The sequence below is a fragment of the Ictalurus punctatus genome, chromosome 17 (assembly GCF_001660625.3).
Source record: "Ictalurus punctatus breed USDA103 chromosome 17, Coco_2.0, whole genome shotgun sequence".
Taxonomy (NCBI): domain Eukaryota; kingdom Metazoa; phylum Chordata; class Actinopteri; order Siluriformes; family Ictaluridae; genus Ictalurus; species Ictalurus punctatus.
In genome coordinates, this window is record NC_030432.2 from 14,212,289 (window position 1) to 14,232,471 (window position 20,183).

The 20,183-nt window shown below is 46.9% G+C and overlaps 1 protein-coding gene and 1 long non-coding RNA gene across 7 annotated transcripts in view; both read left to right on the forward strand.

Moving 5' to 3' along the window:
* Positions 1 to 20,183, forward strand: part of ece2b (endothelin converting enzyme 2b) — a 59,093-nt gene that overhangs the window by 31,468 nt on the left and 7,442 nt on the right. For all 6 annotated transcript variants that reach the window (XM_017490751.3, XM_017490752.3, XM_017490753.3 and 3 more), the window contains 7 exons: positions 468 to 614; positions 2,501 to 2,563; positions 5,944 to 6,132; positions 18,748 to 18,890; positions 19,205 to 19,319; positions 19,439 to 19,549; positions 19,824 to 19,922. In XM_017490751.3, coding sequence (XP_017346240.1) covers positions 468 to 614; positions 2,501 to 2,563; positions 5,944 to 6,132; positions 18,748 to 18,890; positions 19,205 to 19,319; positions 19,439 to 19,549; positions 19,824 to 19,922 — 867 coding nt within the window. The remainder of the gene's footprint in view (positions 1 to 467; positions 615 to 2,500; positions 2,564 to 5,943; positions 6,133 to 18,747; positions 18,891 to 19,204; positions 19,320 to 19,438; positions 19,550 to 19,823; positions 19,923 to 20,183) is intronic.
* LOC128635299 (uncharacterized) lies at positions 13,165 to 18,092 on the forward strand. Its single transcript, XR_008398240.1, has 2 exons — positions 13,165 to 14,341; positions 17,920 to 18,092. It is a non-coding gene; the product is annotated as an uncharacterized LOC128635299 (long non-coding RNA).

The window sequence follows — 20,183 nt, forward strand, 5'->3', positions numbered from 1 at the left end:
TCAGCCTTATTTGGGTTGCTTTATAAAACTGTTCTTCTCCAGAGATTAATACAGGCTATGTGACTAATTTAAAGCCCCACACACACGAGGGAGTCTTTTGGAGAGAGGAGCAAATGACTAGAATGGTCTCTCTCTCTCTCTCTCTCTCTCTGCTGAGGTTGATACAATGATTGAATGAATCTGCTCAGCTGTCGGTTTGAGCTGAACTTGAATTCTCATAGGAGAGATGCATTTAATTCAGTTTGACGTCTACTCACAGCTTTAACTTGATTGGGTCCCCTTCTTCCACGTTTAGAGAAGTCAAGTGACCCATAGAAAGTGATTTGCCATCTTTTGTATATGGACTTTTAAGTACACAGGGGTCATATATTTAGTTTGGGGGTATCCATGTTGTCCTGCAGAATCAAAGAGCTGCACAGTTTCAGTGGAGATGTTGCACTCACCTTTTGTGAACTGTATGTTTGCAGACTGGGGGATGGAACATCACTGAGCCATGGGAAAAGGATAACTTCATGGAGGTGCTGAAGATGGTCTCAGGCCCATACAGAGCCCAGCCTTTTTTCACTGTGGGGGTCAGCGTGGACCCTAAAAACTCCAACAGCAACATAATTCAGGTGCATGCTCAAATCTCATGCAAGTTTTGGGTACAACTTTGAAACTTCTTAACAGATTATGAAAAGACTAGCATTGCACACTTGATTTTTGTACCTTTTCAGTGTCTGAAAAGAAATAAGGATAAATAAGTGAGATCACACACTAACTAAAGATCACACATTATACTTATTTGCTGCTGAACCAAACTGAACATATAAAGGATTCAAGAAAACACCTTCTCATTATGCTGATAGCAAACAAACTTGGCGGTCTTACCTCACCTGATACTGACAACTGGAGTCTAGATTTTTTTTTTTTTTTTTTTTTTTTTTCCCTCATTGGTTGGACCGATTTTTTTTATTTTATTTTATTTAAGAACTTCAGATCTCTTGTGTTGGTCAGCTTGCAATACCAGACATTGTCCTGATTTGGGTTGAAAAAAACACTAATGTTTGATGCTCTGACTCACTCCGACTTCCCAAGGAGCCAAGAGTTTAGAGTGTCTGCTAGGGCTGACCAGCACAGATCCAGACTGACTGTGAATCATGGCAGTAATCTAGGGAAAAGTCATGCATTAGAAATGAGCCAGTTTGGCCTGACAAAGAGTTTAAAGTAGCATCACTCACATGAAAGGCAGCATAATGCCTCTTGCATAAAATACATAGTTATGATGAAATTTTATTATAGCCCTCACCTCCAAAACATGAGATCTGATGTAACAAAGCAACACAAAAAAACAGATTTTGTCTGTTTTGCTTGCCTTGGAAGGTCACATCATTAGCAGGATTACTGTTTCTCTGTTCTAATACATTTTTCCCATCATCTAATCATCAAGCACTGCATGAGCTCTAACAGGTGACTATTAAATGGTGTAGAAGCACAGCAATGTAGGACTGCACTTTTTATATAATAAACAGTAGATTGTTTGTTTTCATTTTCTACACTGATTAGAATGGCATGGTGGCTTCTGATTCTCTCTCTCCCTCACTGAGCTGTCCAATAACAGGATCAAAGTGTGACCTTAGCTAGTAAGTTTTTAGACATGTTTAAAAATCCTAGCCCACTTATCGTAAAAGAGTAGTGGTATACATGGTGAAATTCCCCCATTGGCCCTACTTTATCATGGCCCCCTAATAATCCCCATCCCTGAATTGACTTAGTCACTCTCTCCTCCCACTAATAGCTGATGTGTGATGTGGCGCACTATGGCTGCCGTTGCATCATCCAGGTGGATGCTACACACTAGTGTAGTGATGGTTCAGTGGTTAAAGGCTATGGGTTACTGATCAGAAGGTCAGGTGTACAAGCCAAGCACTGTCAAGCTACCACTGTTGGACCCTTGGGCAGGGCCCTTAACCCTCAATTGCTCAGTTGTATAAATGAGAGAAAGTCGCTCTGGATAAGGTCATCTGCCAAATGCCAAAATGTGTATTTATAGTGGTGGTTGAGGAGAACTAGACCCCCTTTGTTTAACAGTTCCTTACTGTATTAACAAACACATGTACATGATCTTTTGTAGGAAGATAGCCTAGCCAAGATTAAAAATGAAACATTTCCACATAGTTTTGATGGAATATCTTTCTGGTGTCTTAAAGCTGACATATATCTAAAAGTTCTAGGCAAAAACCCAGAAACCAGTATGGGTTTCTGAGATGCCCCCCCCCCCCCCCCCCCCCCACGACCTTCTCAAAGTAGATAGTATCAGTTGACCCTCATGGTGAGTAACTGTTGTCCTGTATTTACTTTGCAGCGAATTGATATTTTTGTTTGTTTGCTCACCATGACTTGTATCCTGAATTTATGTTTCTGTAAAGCTGCTTTGGGACAGTGTCCACTGTTAAAAGCGCTATACAAATAAAACTGAATTGAATTCAACTGTGTGTATTTTGCCCATCTGTATTTGCAGGTTGATCAGTCCGGGCTCTTCCTTCCTTCCCGGGATTATTACCTCAATAAGACTAATGAGAAGGTAAGCCACCCTGTGCTCTTGACCTAATACACGTGATTCGCCTCATTAGGTAACATTCGCTTTTGCCTTTATTGGGACTCCACATCTGGAGTTCATGCATTTTTGTTGTTCATAGTTTCTGTTTTCACATAGGGCCACGTGTTCATACTGGTCTTCTGGGTTTGATGCATATGGTGGATATTTTTCCATATTGAACAAGTAGTGCTGTTGTAGGGGTTGACTCATGACAGCTGCATATGTAATACTTTTATAGCGTTGCGTTTGTAGTGCTGATGCATGACTCACAGCTGGCACTTTGATTTAGTGTTGCAGGTTGGATGGGTTTAGGTACAAAATATTTGCATTTAAACGCTTAAAAGTACGAATGGTTGAAGGAGAGCTTAAGGTTATGTCTGTAATCCCGGTTCTCAGATCTCATGAGCAAGACATCTCAGTGGATCACTCTCCTTGTGTAGAAAGAAATAAGTTTATCTAGACTGTCTAGGTGATGTTGCTCCAATGATTATAAGGCAGGAGAGAGTCCCACCTGTGCGACGCACGTCACCTCTGCCAGTCAATCCTGGTTGGTGTAATGGAATATTGCTTCTGAGGGACACCGCAAAGGGGCCTCTCTCATAGTAAGATGCCTCACTCTTGCTATCAGAGAGTTGGGTTACAGTAACCTACAGTTCTGTTTCAATCATTCACTTCAGTATCTCACTATAGGATATTGTGACTCCTGACTTGTCAGACAAGTTTATCTTGAAGACCAGACTGGCACGTCTGTTCGCAAGCTGACACTAAGGACAGGATGTGCCAATAATTACATCAATCTTATGAAACCACACAAAGATGTGCCTGTGGGAGACTGTAGTCCCTTCTGTGAATAAGCTGAAACTATATGATCATAATCCATTGCAAGAAGCACTGTTTCATGATCGATCTATTCAAGTAAGGCACAGCCCATGACACAAACAGCTGGTCAGACTTCCTGAGCCTCACTGTTCTGTCAGTGCTCTCTGCCCATTCTGTGCACTGCCGACTTGCATTCAACCATTTGGAAGCAAAAGGAGGGAGATAAAAGGCCCATAATGTAATCGACTGGCATGTCAGTGTTGTCAATACCTTTTGAGGTTGAATGAAAGAGTAGGTTTCAGTAAAACCTTACCCTCACCCATAGAAATTGCATACATGATGGGTTTACAGATGTGGATGTTGCTAAGGTTCTTTGCTGAAGTCAGTGCCAGCAGCATCACTGTTTGCAACGAAAGTGCCCCCACAAACCTGAGTTAGATCTCTGTTTATCAGCAGGAGCCACGGGCAGCTATCAGAATGAGACTGAGCCCCCATTCCCTCATCCTGGTTAGACTTGGGGCGATCAGGTCTTACAGCGGAAACGCATACAAGAGGGTCTGCGGCCACTCGTGTGCTAGTGCATCCACTCCCAGTGGGACATTTTGACCTTTCATGGAATAAAACAGGGTGCACTGTGAGTTTTTCAATGCAAAGAGATCCATTTCCGCACAACTGTTACTTCATTGTGGAGCTTCCATCTCCATAATCTGGATTGCCCCTGAACGTAAAATCTGTGCACAGATTCAGAAACATGAGTGGCTCTTTGGTGTCAGGAGCCGCGAGGGCATCTATTGTGATCAACTTTCTGGTCAGGACAGCGCCCATCGGCACGCCTGCAGTCAGAAAAGACGGGCTGCAGGGCTGCTGTACAGCTTACAAGTTACATTAACATTGCAGTGAGCATGATGTAATAGATCCAATCTGAGTGAAGAATGAGGGAAACAACCCACTGTATAAAGCCCCTCATATACATTCAGCCTAATGGGACAGCTACTAGTGCTGCTACCATCAGGCGCAAAAGTCTGGGCCAAAATCCGTACCGCCCTTCTTTCTACCCTACGGAGCAAATTGTCTGCTGATCAGTAAGCCCTAAGGGCCTCTGAGGTCAGAGTCAACCCTATGAATGGCATATTTTGGGTAGGGTTCAGTATACACTTTTCCCTATTTAACACGAAGCTCAGCACTTGCAGGTGCTCTAAGAGCAGCTTCCTGATATGATTGACTATCTATCAGCCAATCAATTGGGCCTGCAAGGTTGGCAGAATTATATGTGCAGTCATCGCTGCCTATCAAGCATGACCGCCATCTAGTGATATTATTTGGGATTGTGCATCCATGTGCACATGTGGACTTTGAACCTAATTTATAAGGGATTTTTTGTGCCACTGGGCTCTTTGGAACAATTTTGGTTAAGCCCTTGGCTTGAGGCCTGGATGCACATTTAAACATTTTTATTGAAAGGGGCCACTGGTGTTTGCTTATGAGACTCAACTGGGGCTCTAACTGGCACTCTGAACATTCGTTTCTTCTCCCCTTTGTGCGGGTGTGAGACATCTAGGCTCTGAAGGCTTGTTTGGGCCCTGAGTGGAGGTTTGAGGTGGTGGCTGTTGCTTTGTGACCAGTAGGCCGGTGGACAAACTACAGCCTGAGTGAATGTCTGCCGAGGTGCCTGAGAGGGGGCCGTTTGATTTTTGGGGATGCACATTTAGAGCGCTTCACCCTCCCTCTTCTTTTCATCACACCACTTTTGCATAGTGGCCAAAGATGCCTTTGGGGTCCACAGGCACATCCAGCAACCCTGCCTTTAATCTTTCAGAGATACTTGACCGGTTGAGCCATCGAGCACTCTTTTCCCTCTCATGAGACCTATGGCTCTCCTGGATACTTGAACTACATGTAGTCTGAATACACGTTGTTAGCAGTAGACTTTATCGTTGTTGTTTATATAATGGATATTACAGCTATAGATTAGAAGACCTTTTTAAATAGCTTATTATTTAAAAATATATAGATGACTTTTAAGATTCATCTAACAGTCTTCTCGTTGTCTGTTAATGATCATGCCAGTAACATTACTTAATTAAAGACCAAACAGGAAGGTCTTAATGAGGGGAAGGGAATGGTGTGGTGCTGGTTTACAATTACTGAAAAAATGCCAAGTTAAATAAGTGTGATAGATTTTCAACATTCATCAGAGATGATCAAATCATAAAATCATTAGCTAGCCCAGTGTAGAAAGTACATGTTTACATCGTGAAATGAATCATAAGTGGGCAAAAAGCTGACCAGGGAGAATCTCTTCTCTCGGCCATTGACTTGTTTGACAAAAAACTGTTTAAGTATTTATTTATATGCCACAGAATATCTGTAAGACATTTTATACCAGCATATTGCTTAAAAAGTTGTACCCACTTTGATTTTGTTCGTGGTCTAAAACTCATGGCTGAATAACTTGAACCGTAGAATTCCAAACTCTCAAACTATTAGACTGTACCCACACCTGAGTTTTTAGTTGTTACTCATGCTGGTTGTGTTTGTGTGTTAAGGTTTTAAAGGCATATCTGGACTACATGGTGGAGCTTGGGTTGTTGCTGGGAGGAGATAAAAACTCCACTCAGAGTCAGATGCAGCAGATTCTGGACTTTGAGACCGCACTGGCCAACATCACTGTGCCCCAGGACGAACGCAGGGACGAGGAGAAAATCTACCACAAAATCACCATCGCTGAGCTACAGGTGTGTGCATGAGGCATGATGAGAGTGAGGGAGGAAGACATGTGCTGGCTTTAGTCAGCTTTATTTATACAATAGTCAGAGGTTCTCAAACAATTTGTAGATAGGGGCCACTTTAACTGTAAAACAAATTCCACAGATCCCTCCGTTTACATTATGACTGTTTATTATGACTGTTTACTCTTGAATCAAATGTTAGGCTTATTGTTCAGATGTTTACAACTTTCTCACTATTTATTGGAACCATAGAGCTTTTTACTCCTGGACTTTCTACTGATGGAACACATTAGGTCTAACTTGTTTTGATTTATTGAAGTTTGGATTAAACCTATTTATTTCAAGTAACCAGTCCAACAGGTTAAAACTATAACTCAATACACTATATGGCCAAGAGTCTCTGGGCATCTGACCATCACGCCCATATTTGGGCCTTTCCCAACTGTTGCCACAAAGTTTGAAGCGCACAACTATCTAGAATGTCTTTGTATGCTGTAGCATTAATACTTCACTGGAACTAAGAAGCCAAAACCTCTTCCAGCATGACAATGCCCCTGTGTACATAGCGAGGTCCATAAAGACATGGTTTGCCTAGATTGGAGTGGAAGAACACCGAGTAGCCTGTACAGAGCCCTAACCCCATCCCCCCTCAGAACACCTTTGGGAGAAATTGGAATGCTGACTCTGCACCAGACCTCCTCCTCAACATCAGTGCCTGACCTCACTAATGCTCTTGTGGCTGAATGGGCAAATCCCCACAGCCACACTCTTAAATGCAAGCCTTCCCAGAAGAGTAGAGGTTATTATAACAGCAAAGGGGGATACATCTAGAATGGACTGTTAAACAAGGACGTGTGGGTGTTATTGGCCAGGTGTCACATACTTTTGGTCATATAGTGTAAATATGATAAATGTGGGTTGTAATTTCCACCAATGTAGCAAAAAAATAATCATGGTAGATCCCTTGGTTACGTTTCCTGCAAGGATGTGACGATACCAAAAATCTAGTAGTCGGTACTGATACCACCTAAAGTACACGATACTCGATACCAAAGTTGATACCACGGTGTGGTATAAAAAATAAATAATTTAAAAAATAAAAAAAAAATAAAAAAAACACACAACACTCCTGGAGGGCATCCTCCTCTGAGAGAGAGAGAGAGAGAGAGAGAGAGAGAGAGATTTTAGTTATCAAACACTGTCTGACAGTGAGTCTCGGGAGGTGCACTCCTAAACGTACACACACCCCTTACACTCTGAATGCAAGCGTTAGTTTAAATTTACTGATGAGGTGGCAGGCCAAAAAGATTTATTAAAAGCATGAACATGTGAATAATTATTAGTGACATGAGGCTACATTTAGCTGACAGGACACGGGCTGAATGGCGATGCATGGTGGCCCATTAGGAGGTAGTTTATAACATCGCAATGTGTTAGTGTCTTTAACAAATAACAGGCTATTGCAAACATTACATGGAGCTTAACATTAGCTGGTTTCACGGCTACAATGCCAGCTGCCTCAAACAAATATAATATAGGACCGTCTTTCAGGTGCTTCGCCAAATTCCAGGTGTTTCCTCGCCTTGTTTGAGATGAACGATCGCATCGGTTGTACACTGGAAACCGATACTAGCTTTCCTCTCAATGAGTTGGGGTGGAGCTAAACTTAAGTTAAGCTAAGCTTCTGTAGTTTTTCCCGTGTGCGTGTAGGCGGTCCTCTTCTTCTTCACCACTTTTGGACCGACTAAAACACTTGTGCGTATTTGCTGCCCCTTCAGGTCCGGAAGAATTGCAACCTTGGTACTGTCTTTACAAACGGTTCAAACGCTACTGCAGAAGAACAAGTACCATCATGTTTTAAGAATGTTGGTACCGAAGTATCGGTTCTCGTGACATCCCTAGTTTCCTGGACCCCCGGAGGTCCTCACTTAAGAACCGCTGCCAAGCAGAACTCAGTGTTCATCACTGATGACTGTGAATCATTCTTTTCTGTCTGTTGTGATGAGCTGCTCAAAAACAAGACATTGTTTTCTCACCAGATCATCATGCCCTTTCAGAACATTTCCTCTGGCAGATGCACGTTTCTCAGCTCCCTCTTTAAAAAACAATTACATTTTTTTAGGACTCTTCTCTTCATGCCTTACACCAGCAAACCCTTTGTTTCCCAAGCCTGCAATTGTTATAGCAACAGTTGCCAGGCAACAAGGTGTTTTTTATTTTTTTATTTTTCTTTGTACAGGAGAATGAGAGAAAAGCAAGTGTGAGGCAAAGAAATAGTAGGATATAAATTATTTCACTGATTACATTTCCTGGCTGTCTGATATTTTGAGTGTTGTGTGTTAAACAAGGCTTCTTGAGATGACTGCCATCATGCTGGACATTTTGGGTCTGTTGAAGGCCAGAAGTGAGGGAGTGTTCTTTTGAGATCTAAAGCACCTAAGCACTTGCCAAGGCAGTTTAAATCTATTTCTGAATTTATGAAACACCAGTACACTTGGGACAGAACATTTCAGATTTTTGCAGCGTAAACTTGGTCAGTTATAATTTATTAGCACTGCTGTTTAAATAGTTATTTTGTCCATCATTGGACCAGTATCCATTTTAGGCCATTACTTTTGTGTATTTTTACATGACAAAACTGTTTGTAAGGTTACATTGTATCCATTATTAAGTAGCAATATGGGTTTTGTTAAAATCACTGTCAAGTTTACAATTCATAAAACCTAAAGATTAATATTAAAAATATTTCTTTTAGTTCCATTAATTGAAATAACTCCATAACCAGACATCCCAACTGTGGGCTGGAATCCACCTGGTCCTTTAATTTAGAAAATGTGAGATTTTGGGATGACTAGCGAATGTCTGTTGGTTAACGTGGACTGGTGTTTTCCTGCCATAAAATTGCTATATACAATATTTTCTGACGTACTGTATGGAGTTTTTAATCCTTTTTTTTTTTTTTTTTTTTTTTTTTTTTTAATTCCTAGAATATGAACAAAACCTATAAAACCCTAGCCATTATTGCACGTTTCAACCAGTTGAAGTCAAAAACACCATTCACAGCTTTATCGCTTTATCGGAGTAGAATTATGGAGTCATTTCCACTCTGTTTTGCGTCACTTCCTCAAATTTCCTCCATTTAAAATTAAATCAAATGAAATCTGCCATGCAAGTCACTTGTGTCCCGGAACCCTTTCTCTTTGCTGCACTGTGTCCCTGTGGACACAGTGCAGTGGACTTTTTTTTGTATCCACATATTACTGGAATAAGCTGAAGCCCTCTGGCTTTTTAACTTTAAGTAAACACCCCTCTCTTTCTTATCCTTCTTCCTCTGTGGGACTGCTGAAGGAAAAAAAAAGAAGTTTATTTTTATCTTATCATCTCCCTCTTCCCAGACTCCCACAGCCTGGATAAGGATGGGGTGTGTGTGGTAGTGTGTGTGGGTGTGTGTGTGTGGGGTAGTGTGTGTGTGGGGTAGTGTGTGTGTGGGGTAGTGTGTGTGTGTGTGTGGGGTTGTGTGTGTGTGGGGTAGTGTGTGTGTGTGTGTGTGTGTGGGGTAGTGTGTGGGGTAGTGTGTGTGGGGTAGTGTGTGTGGGGTAGTGTGTGTGTGTGTGTGTGTGTGTGTGTGGGGTTGTGTGTGTGTGTGGGGTTGTGTGGGGTTGTGTGTGTGTGTGTGTGTGGGGTAGTGTGTGGGGTAGTGTGTGGGGTAGTGTGTGTGTGTGGGGTAGTGTGTGTGTGTGGGGTAGTGTGTGTGGGGTAGTGTGTGTGTGTGTGTGTGTGTGGGGGGGGGGGGGTAGTGTGTGTGTGGGGTAGTGTGTGTGTGTGTGGGGTAGTGTGTGTGTGTGTGTGGGGTAGTGTGTGTGTGTGGGGTAGTGTGTGTGTGTGTGTGTGTGTGTGGGGTAGTGTGTGTGTGTGTGTGTGTGGGGTAGTGTGTGTGTGTGTGTGTGTGTGTGTGGGGTAGTGTGTGTGTGTGTGTGTGTGTGGGGTAGTGTGTGGGGTAGTGTGTGTGTGTGTGTGTGGGGTAGTGTGTGGGGTAGTGTGTGTGTGTGTGTGGGGTTGTGTGTGTGGGGTTGTGTGTGTGTGTGTGTGTGTGTGTGTGTGTGTGGTTGTGTGTGTGTGTGTGTGTGTGGGGTAGTGTGTGTGTGGGGTTGTGTGTGTGTGTGTGGGGGGTAGTGTGTGTGTGGGGGGTAGTGTGTGTGGGGTAGTGTGTGTGTGTGTGTGTGTATGTGTGTGTGTGGGGTAGTGTGTGTGTGGGGTAGTGTGTGTGTGGGGTAGTGTGTGTGGGGTTGTGTGTGTGTGTGTGTGTGTGGGGGGGGGGGGGGGGGGTAGTGTGTGTGTGTGTGGGGTAGTGTGTGTGTGGGGTAGTGTGTGTGTGGGGTAGTGTGTGTGTGGGGTAGTGTGTGTGGGGTTGTGTGTGTGTGTGTGGGGGGGGGGTAGTGTGTGTGTGTGTGTGGGGTTGTGTGTGTGTGTGGGGTAGTGTGTGTGTGTGTGTGTGGGGTAGTGTGTGTGTGTGTGTGTGTGTGTGTGTGTGGGGGGGGGGGGTAGTGTGTGTGTGGGGTAGTGTGTGTGTGTGTGTGGGGTAGTGTGTGTGTGTGGGGTAGTGTGTGTGTGTGTGTGGGGTAGTGTGTGTGTGTGTGTGTGGGGGGGGGGGGGGGGTAGTGTGTGTGTGTGGGGTAGTGTGTGTGTGTGGGGTAGTGTGTGTGTGTGTGTGTGTGTGTGTGGGGTAGTGTGTGTGTGTGTGTGTGTGTGTGTGGGGTAGTGTGTGTGTGTGTGTGGGGTAGTGTGTGGGGTAGTGTGTGTGTGTGTGTGTGTGTGTGTGTGTGGGGTAGTGTGTGGGGTAGTGTGTGTGTGTGTGTGTGTGTGTGTGTGTGTGTGGGGTTGTGTGTGTGTGGGGTTGTGTGTGTGTGTGTGTGTGTGTGTGTGTGTGTGTGTGTGTGTGTGTGTGTGTGTGTGGGGTAGTGTGTGTGTGTGTGTGTGTGTGGGGGGGGGGGGGGGGGTAGTGTGTGTGTGTGTGTGGGGTAGTGTGTGTGTGTGGGGTAGTGTGTGTGTGTGTGTGTGTGTGTGGGGTAGTGTGTGTGTGTGGGGTAGTGTGTGTGTGTGTGTGTGTGTGTGTGTGGGGTAGTGTGTGTGTGTGTGTGTGGGGTAGTGTGTGGGGTAGTGTGTGTGTGTGTGTGTGGGGGGGGGGGGGGTAGTGTGTGTGTGTGGGGTAGTGTGTGTGTGTGGGGTAGTGTGTGTGTGTGTGTGTGTGTGTGGGGTAGTGTGTGTGTGTGGGGTAGTGTGTGTGTGTGTGTGTGTGTGTGTGTGTGTGGGGTAGTGTGTGTGTGTGTGTGGGGTAGTGTGTGGGGTAGTGTGTGTGTGTGTGTGTGTGTGTGTGTGTGGGGTAGTGTGTGGGGTAGTGTGTGTGTGTGTGTGTGTGTGGGGTTGTGTGTGTGTGGGGTTGTGTGTGTGTGGGGTTGTGTGTGTGTGGGGTTGTGTGTGTGTGGGGTTGTGTGTGTGTGTGTGTGTGTGTGTGTGTGTGTGTGTGTGTGTGTGTGTGTGTGGGGTTGTGTGTGTGTGTGTGGGGTTGTGTGTGTGTGTGTGTGTGGGGTTGTGTGTGTGGGGTTGTGTGTGTGTGTGTGGGGTTGTGTGTGTGTGTGTGGGGTTGTGTGTGTGTGTGTGGGGTTGTGTGTGTGTGTGTGGGGTTGTGTGTGTGTGTGTGGGGTTGTGTGTGTGTGTGGGGGTGTGTGTGTGGGGTTGTGTGTGTGTGTGGGGTTGTGTGTGTGTGTGTGGGGTTGTGTGTGTGTGTGTGGGGTTGTGTGTGTGTGTGTGGGGTTGTGTGTGTGTGTGTGGGGTTGTGTGTGTGTGTGGGGTTGTGTGTGTGTGTGGGGGTGTGTGTGTGTGTGTGGGGTTGTGTGTGTGTGTGTGGGGTTGTGTGTGTGTGTGTGGGGTTGTGTGTGTGTGTGTGGGGTTGTGTGTGTGTGTGTGGGGTTGTGTGTGTGTGTGTGGGGTTGTGTGTGTGTGTGTGGGGTTGTGTGTGTGTGTGGGGGTGTGTGTGTGTGTGGGGTTGTGTGTGTGTGTGTGGTAGTAGTGTGTGTGGTAGTAGTGTGTGTGGTAGTAGTGTGTGTGGTAGTAGTGTGTGTGGGGTAGTGTGTGTGTGTGTGGGGTAGTGTGTGTGTGGGGTAGTGTGTGTGTGGTTGTGTGTGTGTGTGGTTGTGTGTGTGTGTGTGTGTGTGTGTGTGGGGTTGTGTGTGTGTGTGTGTGGGGTTGTGTGTGTGTGTGTGTGTGTGGGGTTGTGTGTGTGTGTGTGTGTGTGTGGGGTTGTGTGTGTGGTTGTGTGTGTGGGGTAGTGTGTGTGTGTGTGTGTGTGTGTGTGTGTGTGTGGGGTAGTGTGTGTGTGTGTGTGTGTGTGTGTGTGTGGGGTAGTGTGTGTGTGTGTGTGTGTGTGTGTGGGGTAGTGTGTGTGTGTGTGGGGTAGTAGTGTGTGTGGTAGTAGTGTGTGTGGTAGTAGTGTGTGTGGGGTAGTGTGTGTGGGGTAGTGTGTGTGTGTGTGTGTGGGGTAGTGTGTGTGTGTGTGTGTGGGGTAGTGTGTGTGTGTGGTTGTGTGTGTGGTTGTGTGTGTGTGGGGTTGTGTGTGTGTGTGTGTGTGTGTGTGTGGGGTAGTGTGTGTGTGTGTGTGGTTGTGTGTGTGGTTGTGTGTGTGTGGGGTTGTGTGTGTGTGTGTGTGTGTGTGTGTGTGGTTGTGTGTGTGTGGGGTAGTGTGTGTGTGTGTGTGTGTGTGTGTGGGGTTGTGTGTGTGTGTGTGTGTGTGTGTGTGTGTGTGTGTGTGTGTGTGGGGTAGTGTGTGTGTGTGTGTGTGTGGGGTAGTGTGTGTGTGTGTGGGGTTGTGTGTGTGTGTGTGTGGGGGGTTGTGTGTGTGTGTGTGTGGGGGGTTGTGTGTGTGTGTGGGGGGTTGTGTGTGTGTGGGGTAGTGTGTGTGTGTGTGTGTGTGGGGTAGTGTGTGTGTGGGGTAGTGTGTGTGTGGGGTAGTGTGTGTGTGTGTGTGTGGGGTTGTGTGTGTGTGTGTGTGGGGTAGTGTGTGTGTGTGTGTGTGTGGGGTAGTGTGTGTGTGGGGTAGTGTGTGGGGTAGTGTGTGTGTGTGTGTGTGTGTGGGGTAGTGTGTGTGGGGTAGTGTGTGTGTGTGTGTGGGGTTGTGTGTGTGTGTGTGTGGGGTAGTGTGTGTGTGTGTGTGGGGTAGTGTGTGTGTGGGGTAGTGTGTGTGTGTGTGTGTGTGGGGTAGTGTGTGTGGGGTAGTGTGTGTGTGTGTGTGTGTGTGTGTGTGGGGTAGTGTGTGTGTGTGGGGTAGTGTGTGGGGTAGTGTGTGTGGTTGTGTGTGTGTGGGGTTGTGTGTGTGTGTGTGGGGTAGTGTGTGTGTGTGTGTGTGTGTGTGTGTGTGTGGGGTAGTGTGTGTGGGGTTGTGTGTGTGTGTGTGTGTGGGGTAGTGTGTGTGTGTGTGTGTGTGTGTGGGGTTGTGTGTGTGTGTGTGTGTGTGTGTGTGTGTGGGGTAGTGTGTGTGTGTGGGGTAGTGTGTGGGGTAGTGTGTGTGGTTGTGTGTGTGTGGGGTTGTGTGTGTGTGTGTGGGGTAGTGTGTGTGTGTGTGTGTGTGTGTGTGTGTGTGGGGTAGTGTGTGTGGGGTTGTGTGTGTGTGTGTGTGTGGGGTAGTGTGTGTGTGTGTGTGTGTGTGTGGGGTTGTGTGTGTGTGTGTGTGTGTGTGTGTGTGTGGGGTTGTGTGTGTGTGTGTGTGTGTGTGTGTGTGTGTGTGTGTGTGAGGTAGTGTGTGTGTGTGTGGGGTAGTGTGTGTGAGGTAGTGTGTGTGTGTGTGTGAGGTTGTGTGTGTGTGTGAGGTAGTGTGTGTGAGGTAGTGTGTGTGTGTGTGTGTGTGTGTGTGTGTGAGGTAGTGTGTGTGTGTGTGTGGGGTAGTGTGTGTGAGGTAGTGTGTGTGTGTGTGTGTGTGAGGTAGTGTGTGTGTGTGTGTGTGTGTGTGTGGGGTAGTGTGTGTGTGTGTGTGTGTGGGGTAGTGTGTGTGTGTGTGTGTGTGTGTGTGTGTGTGTGTGTGTGTGTGTGAGGTAGTGTGTGTGTGTGTGGGGTAGTGTGTGTGTGGTAGTGTGTGAGAATTTCAGTAAAATATACACCAAGGGTTGGCCAGCTGGAATTGCATCTTGGGCTCTGGAATGCAAACATGCTTGTGTGTGTGTGTGGGGTAGTGTGTGTGTGTGTGTGTGTGGGGTAGTGTGTGTGTGTGTGTGTGGGGTAGTGTGTGTGTGTGTGTGTGGGGTTGTGTGTGTGTGTGTGTGGGGTTGTGTGTGTGTGTGTGTGGGGTTGTGTGTGTGTGTGTGTGTGTGTGTGTGTGGGGGGTTGTGTGTGTGTGTGTGTGTGGGGTTGTGTGTGTGTGTGGGGTTGTGTGTGTGTGTGTGTGTGTGTGGGGTTGTGTGTGTGTGTGTGTGTGTGTGGGGTTGTGTGTGTGTGTGTGGGGTTGTGTGTGTGTGTGTGTGGGGTTGTGTGTGTGTGTGTGTGTGGGGTTGTGTGTGTGTGTGTGTGGGGTTGTGTGTGTGTGTGTGTGTGTGTGGGGTTGTGTGTGTGTGTGTGTGGGGTTGTGGTTGTGTGTGGTTGTGTGTGGTTGTGTGTGGTTGTGTGTGGTTGTGTGTGTGTGGGGTTGTGTGTGTGTGTGTGTGTGTGGGGTTGTGTGTGTGTGTGTGTGTGGGGTTGTGTGTGTGTGTGTGTGTGTGTGGGGTTGTGTGTGTGTGTGTGTGTGTGTGGGGTTGTGTGTGTGTGTGTGTGTGTGTGGGGTTGTGTGTGTGTGTGTGTGTGGGGTTGTGTGTGTGTGTGTGTGGGGTTGTGTGTGTGTGTGTGTGTGTGTGGGGTTGTGTGTGTGTGTGTGTGTGTGGGGTTGTGTGTGTGTGTGGGGTTGTGTGTGTGTGTGGGGGGTTGTGTGTGTGTGTGTGTGTGTGTGTGTGTGTGTGGGGTTGTGTGTGTGTGTGTGGGGTTGTGTGTGTGTGTGTGTGTGTGGGGTTGTGTGTGGGGTTGTGTGTGTGTGTGTGTGTGTGTGTGGGGTAGTGTGTGTGTGTGTGTGGGGTAGTGTGTGTGTGTGTGTGTGTGTGGGGTAGTGTGTGTGTGTGTGTGGGGGTGTGTGTGTGTGTGTGGGGTAGTGTGTGTGTGGGGTAGTGTGTGTGTGGGGTAGTGTGTGTGTGTGGGGTTGTGTGTGTGTGTGTGTGGGGTAGTGTGTGTGTGTGTGTGTGGTAGTGTGTGAGAATTTCAGTAAAATATACACCAAGGGTTGGCCAGCTGGAATTGCATCTTGGGCTCTGGAATGCAAACATGCTTGTGTGTGTGTGTGTGTGTGTGTGTGTGTGTGGGGTAGTGTGTGTGTGTGTGTGTGTGTGTGTGTGTGGGGTTGTGTGTGTGTGTGTGTGTGTGTGTGGGGTAGTGTGTGTGTGTGTGTGTGTGTGGGGTAGTGTGTGTGTGTGTGGGGTAGTGTGTGTGTGTGTGTGTGTGGGGTAGTGTGTGTGTGTGTGTGGGGGTGTGTGTGTGTGTGTGGGGGTGTGTGTGTGTGTGTGGGGTAGTGTGTGTGTGGGGTAGTGTGTGTGTGTGGGGTTGTGTGTGTGTGTGTGTGTGTGTGTGGGGTAGTGTGTGTGTGTGTGTGTGGTAGTGTGTGAGAATTTCAGTAAAATATACACCAAGGGTTGGCCAGCTGGAATTGCATCTTGGGCTCTGGAATGCAAACATGCTTGTGTGTGTGTGTGTGTGTGTGTGTGTGTGTGTGTGTGTGTGTGTGTGTGTGTGTGTGTGTGTGTGTGTGTGTGTGTGTGTGTGTGTGTGTGTGTGTGTGGGGTAGTGTGTGTGTGTGTGTGTGTGTGTGTGTGGGGTTGTGTGTGTGTGTGTGTGTGTGTGTGTGGGGTAGTGTGTGTGTGTGTGTGTGTGTGTGTGTGTGTGTGTGTGTGGGGTTGTGTGTGTGTGGGGTTGTGTGTGTGTGTGGGGTTGTGTGTGTGTGTGTGTGTGTGTGTGTGTGGGGTTGTGTGGGTGTGTGGGGTTGTGTGGGTGTGTGGGGTTGTGTGGGTGTGTGGGGTTGTGTGGGTGTGTGTGTGTGGGGTTGTGTGTGTGTGTGTGTGGGGTTGTGTGTGTGTGTGTGTGGGGTTGTGTGTGTGTGTGTGTGTGTGTGGGGGGGGTTGTGTGTGTGTGTGTGTGTGTGTGTGTGTGTGTGTGGTTGTGTGGGGTTGTGTGTGGTTGTGTGGGGTTGTGTGTGGTTGTGTGTGTGGTTGTGTGTGGTTGTGTGTGGTTGTGTGTGGTTGTGGGGTTGTGTGTGTGTGTGTGTGTGGGGTTGTGTGTGTGTGTGTGTGTGTGTGTGTGTGTGTGTGTGGGGTTGTGTGTGTGTGTGTGTGTGTGGGGTAGTGTGTGTGTGTGGGGTAGTGTGTGTGTGTGGGGTAGTGTGTGTGTGTGGGGTAGTGTGTGTGTGTGTGTGTGTGTGTGTGTGTGTGTGTGTGTGTGTGTGTGTGTGGGGTTGTGTGTGTGTGTGTGTGGGTGTGTGTGTGTGTGTGGGGTTGTGTGTGTGGGTGTGTGTGTGTGTGTGGGGTTGTGTGTGTGTGTGGGTGTGTGTGTGTGTGGGGTTGTGTGTGTGTGTGTGTGTGGGGTTGTGTGTGTGTGTGTGTGTGTGTGTGTGTGGGGTTGTGTGTGTGTGTGTGTGTGTGTGGGGTTGTGTGTGTGTGTGTGTGTGGGGTTGTGTGTGTGTGTGTGTGTGGGGTTGTGTGTGTGTGTGTGGTTGTGTGTGGTTGTGTGTGTGGTTGTGTGTGGGGTTGTGTGTGTGTGTGTGTGTGTGTGTGTGTGTGTGTGTGTGTGTGGGGTAGTGTGTGTGTGTGTGGGGTAGTGTGTGTGTGTGTGTGGGGTAGGGGGTGTGGGGGTGTGTGTGTGTGTGTGGGGTAGTGTGTGTGTGGGGTAGTGTGTGTGTGGGGTAGTGTGTGTGTGTGTGGGGTTGTGTGTGTGTGTGTGTGTGTGTGTGTGTGGGGTAGTGTGTGTGTGTGTGTGTGGTAGTGTGTGAGAATTTCAGTAAAATATACACCAAGGGTTGGCCAGCTGGAATTGCATCTTGGGCTCTGGAATGCAAACATGCTTGTGTGTGTGTGTGTGTGTGTGTGTGTGTGTGTGTGTGTGTGTGTGTGTGTGTGTGTGTGTGTGTGTGTGTGGGGTTGTGTGTGTGTGTGTGTGTGTGGGGTTGTGTGTGTGTGTGTGTGTGTGGGGTAGTGTGTGTGTGTGTGTGTGTGTGTGTGTGTGTGTGGGGTAGTGTGTGTGTGTGTGGGGTAGTGTGTGTGTGTGTGTGTGTGGGGTAGTGTGTGTGTGTGTGGGGTAGTGTGTGTGTGTGTGTGTGTGGGGTTGTGTGTGTGTGTGTGTGTGTGTGTGTGTGGGGTAGTGTGTGTGTGTGTGTGTGTGTGTGTGTGTGTGGGGTTGTGTGTGTGTGTGTGTGTGTGTGTGGGGTTGTGTGTGTGTGTGTGTGTGTGTGTGGGGTTGTGTGTGTGTGTGTGTGGGGTAGTGTGTGTGTGGGGTAGTGTGTGTGTGTGTGTGTGTGTGTGTGTGTGTGGGGTACTGTGTGTGTGTGTGGGGTACTGTGTGTGTGTGTGGGGTACTGTGTGTGTGTGTGTGTGTGTGGGGTAGTGTGTGTGTGGTTGTGTGTGTGTGGTAGTGTGTGAGAATTTCAGTAAAATATACACCAAGGGTTGGCCAGCTGGAATTGCATCTTGGGCTCTGGAATGCAAACATGCTTGTGTGTGTGTGTGTGTGTGTGTGTGAGAGAGAGAGAGGGTGAGTTTGCTTGTCTGAAGGGGTGTGTGGTTGGTGGAAAATATGTAACTATGTCCGAGAATGTGGTAGTAGAAATGAATTTTGTCAGGTAAAAATATTGAGCAAGATAAAAGCTTTGGGGTTCCATGCCTCTTCTCTAAGAGCCATAGTTAATGTCTAAGAGGGTTGCATAGAATATGCATGTGTTTTAATACCAAGCTGGCCAGGAGCAATGTGTACCGCACATCTTGAGTCCTCTGAGAATTTCTCTCGGCCTAGTGTGATCAGCTGTTTTGTGGGCAATGTTAATGGGGTTTAATTCCTCGTTGCTAAGCTGTTTTGAAAGTCCAATATTTCATCCAGGCACACGGTGACCTAGAGGTTATCACGTTTGCCTCACACCTCCAGGGTTGGGGGTTCGACTCCCACCACCGCCCTTTGTGTGCACGCGCGCGGAGTTTGCATGTTCTCCCTGTGCTGGGGGGAGTTTCTTCCAGGTATTCCCCCAGACCTTGTGTGATGGATTGACACCCTGATTTGTGCCCGATGCTCCCTGGGATGGGCTCCAGGTTCCCCGCAACCCTGTGGGATAAGTGTATAGAAAATGAATGGATGGATATTTCATCCCACTGCGAAATGGACTTTGTTGTATCCCTCTGATGATTTGCACATTCCTATTAAAGTGCTCAGACATACAAAATTTGCAACATGACTAGGAATTAATTGAAGCTATTGAGGATCATTTAGCATGATATTTTCCTAATGCTAAATGTATGCATATGAGCCATGATTTATTATTGATTTGGGAAGAGATTTTCGTATTGATCTCCCCTTTCTTAGGCACTTGCACCTGCTGTGGATTGGCTGGACTACCTGACCTCTGCCCTTTCACCCCTGGAGCTGAATGATACAGAGCCTGTGGTTGTGTATGCCAAGGAATACCTGCAGCAGGTCTCAGACCTCATCAACAAGACTGACCGCAAGTATGTGCACGTGTTTGTGTGTCTGAGCTAGACTAGGCAAATGTGGCAAAGACTGGTACAGGGGCATTTTTCTATCAGTTAAAGAAATACTACAGTATTTGTCAACCATATCTCTATCCACCACAGGGCTTCAACTATTTATTTTCATATTCCATTAATCTTTCATTTATTTTTAATTATACTAAATATTTAATTTATTTATTTCTGAGGAGATCAGCTTCTTGGTCTGATTTCTGTCTGCAGTCTTGTGAACACCAAAAACACACACACTCTCCCTCACTCACTCACTTAGTGTCCATTTCTTCTTGCTGTAGTTTGCTGAATAACTACATGATTTGGAATCTGGTGCAGAAAGGAGCATCAAGTCTCGACCAACGTTTCGAGAATGCCCAGGACAAACTACTGGAGAGTCTATATGGCACCAAAAAGGTGAATTTAGAGGACTTGGTCGGGTGTTGCATCAGTTGAGACTGACTGATAAGCTGTGTGTGCTTTCCCTGTATCAAATATGAATTTCCTTTGTGCCTTTCTCTCCTGTGTATATACAGTCATGCACTCCTCGCTGGCAGACCTGCATTGGAAACACAGATGACACTCTGGGTTTTGCTCTGGGCGCACTGTTTGTTAAAGCCACCTTTGACAAACACAGCAAAGAGATTGTGAGTTTCACAGAAGCCATAGTGGCACCAGAATGTGGATAAGATTATCATCAGTGACATCATTTCCATTATTTTTCACTTTATCATTAGTGACTCTTTGCCACCACTGTGTGGCTGTAGTGTGAACTACACCATATGTTGTATTCACATGTTCATCTAAACCATGCATCATAAGTCTCTTCATTCATTATATACCAAATGTGCATATTCCTGGATCAGCACTCACAGCTCTGAGATGTTTCAGAAATGCAACAACTCTTCTCTCTTCCTGCAGGCTGAGGGTATGATCAACGAGATACGAACTGCTTTTAAAGACGCTTTGGACAACCTCAGTTGGATGGATGAACAGACACGACAAGCTGCCAAGGACAAGGTGAGGGAACACTGTCCATCTCAGATGAGACAGAGTCCAGAGAAGTCGGCGGCGCTTCTAGAGAGTGTTGACGTGTGGCTTCTGCTTTGCATAGTAAAGCCTTAACTTGTATCTGTGGATGCAGCGGCGAATGGTGTTGACTGACAAAGGTTTACCAAAGTATTCCTGAGCCTATGTCAGGATATCCATTACAGACTCATGACTGTTTTTAAGACAGTGACGTCTGAGGGATCAGAGATCACACACATTCAGAAGTGGTTT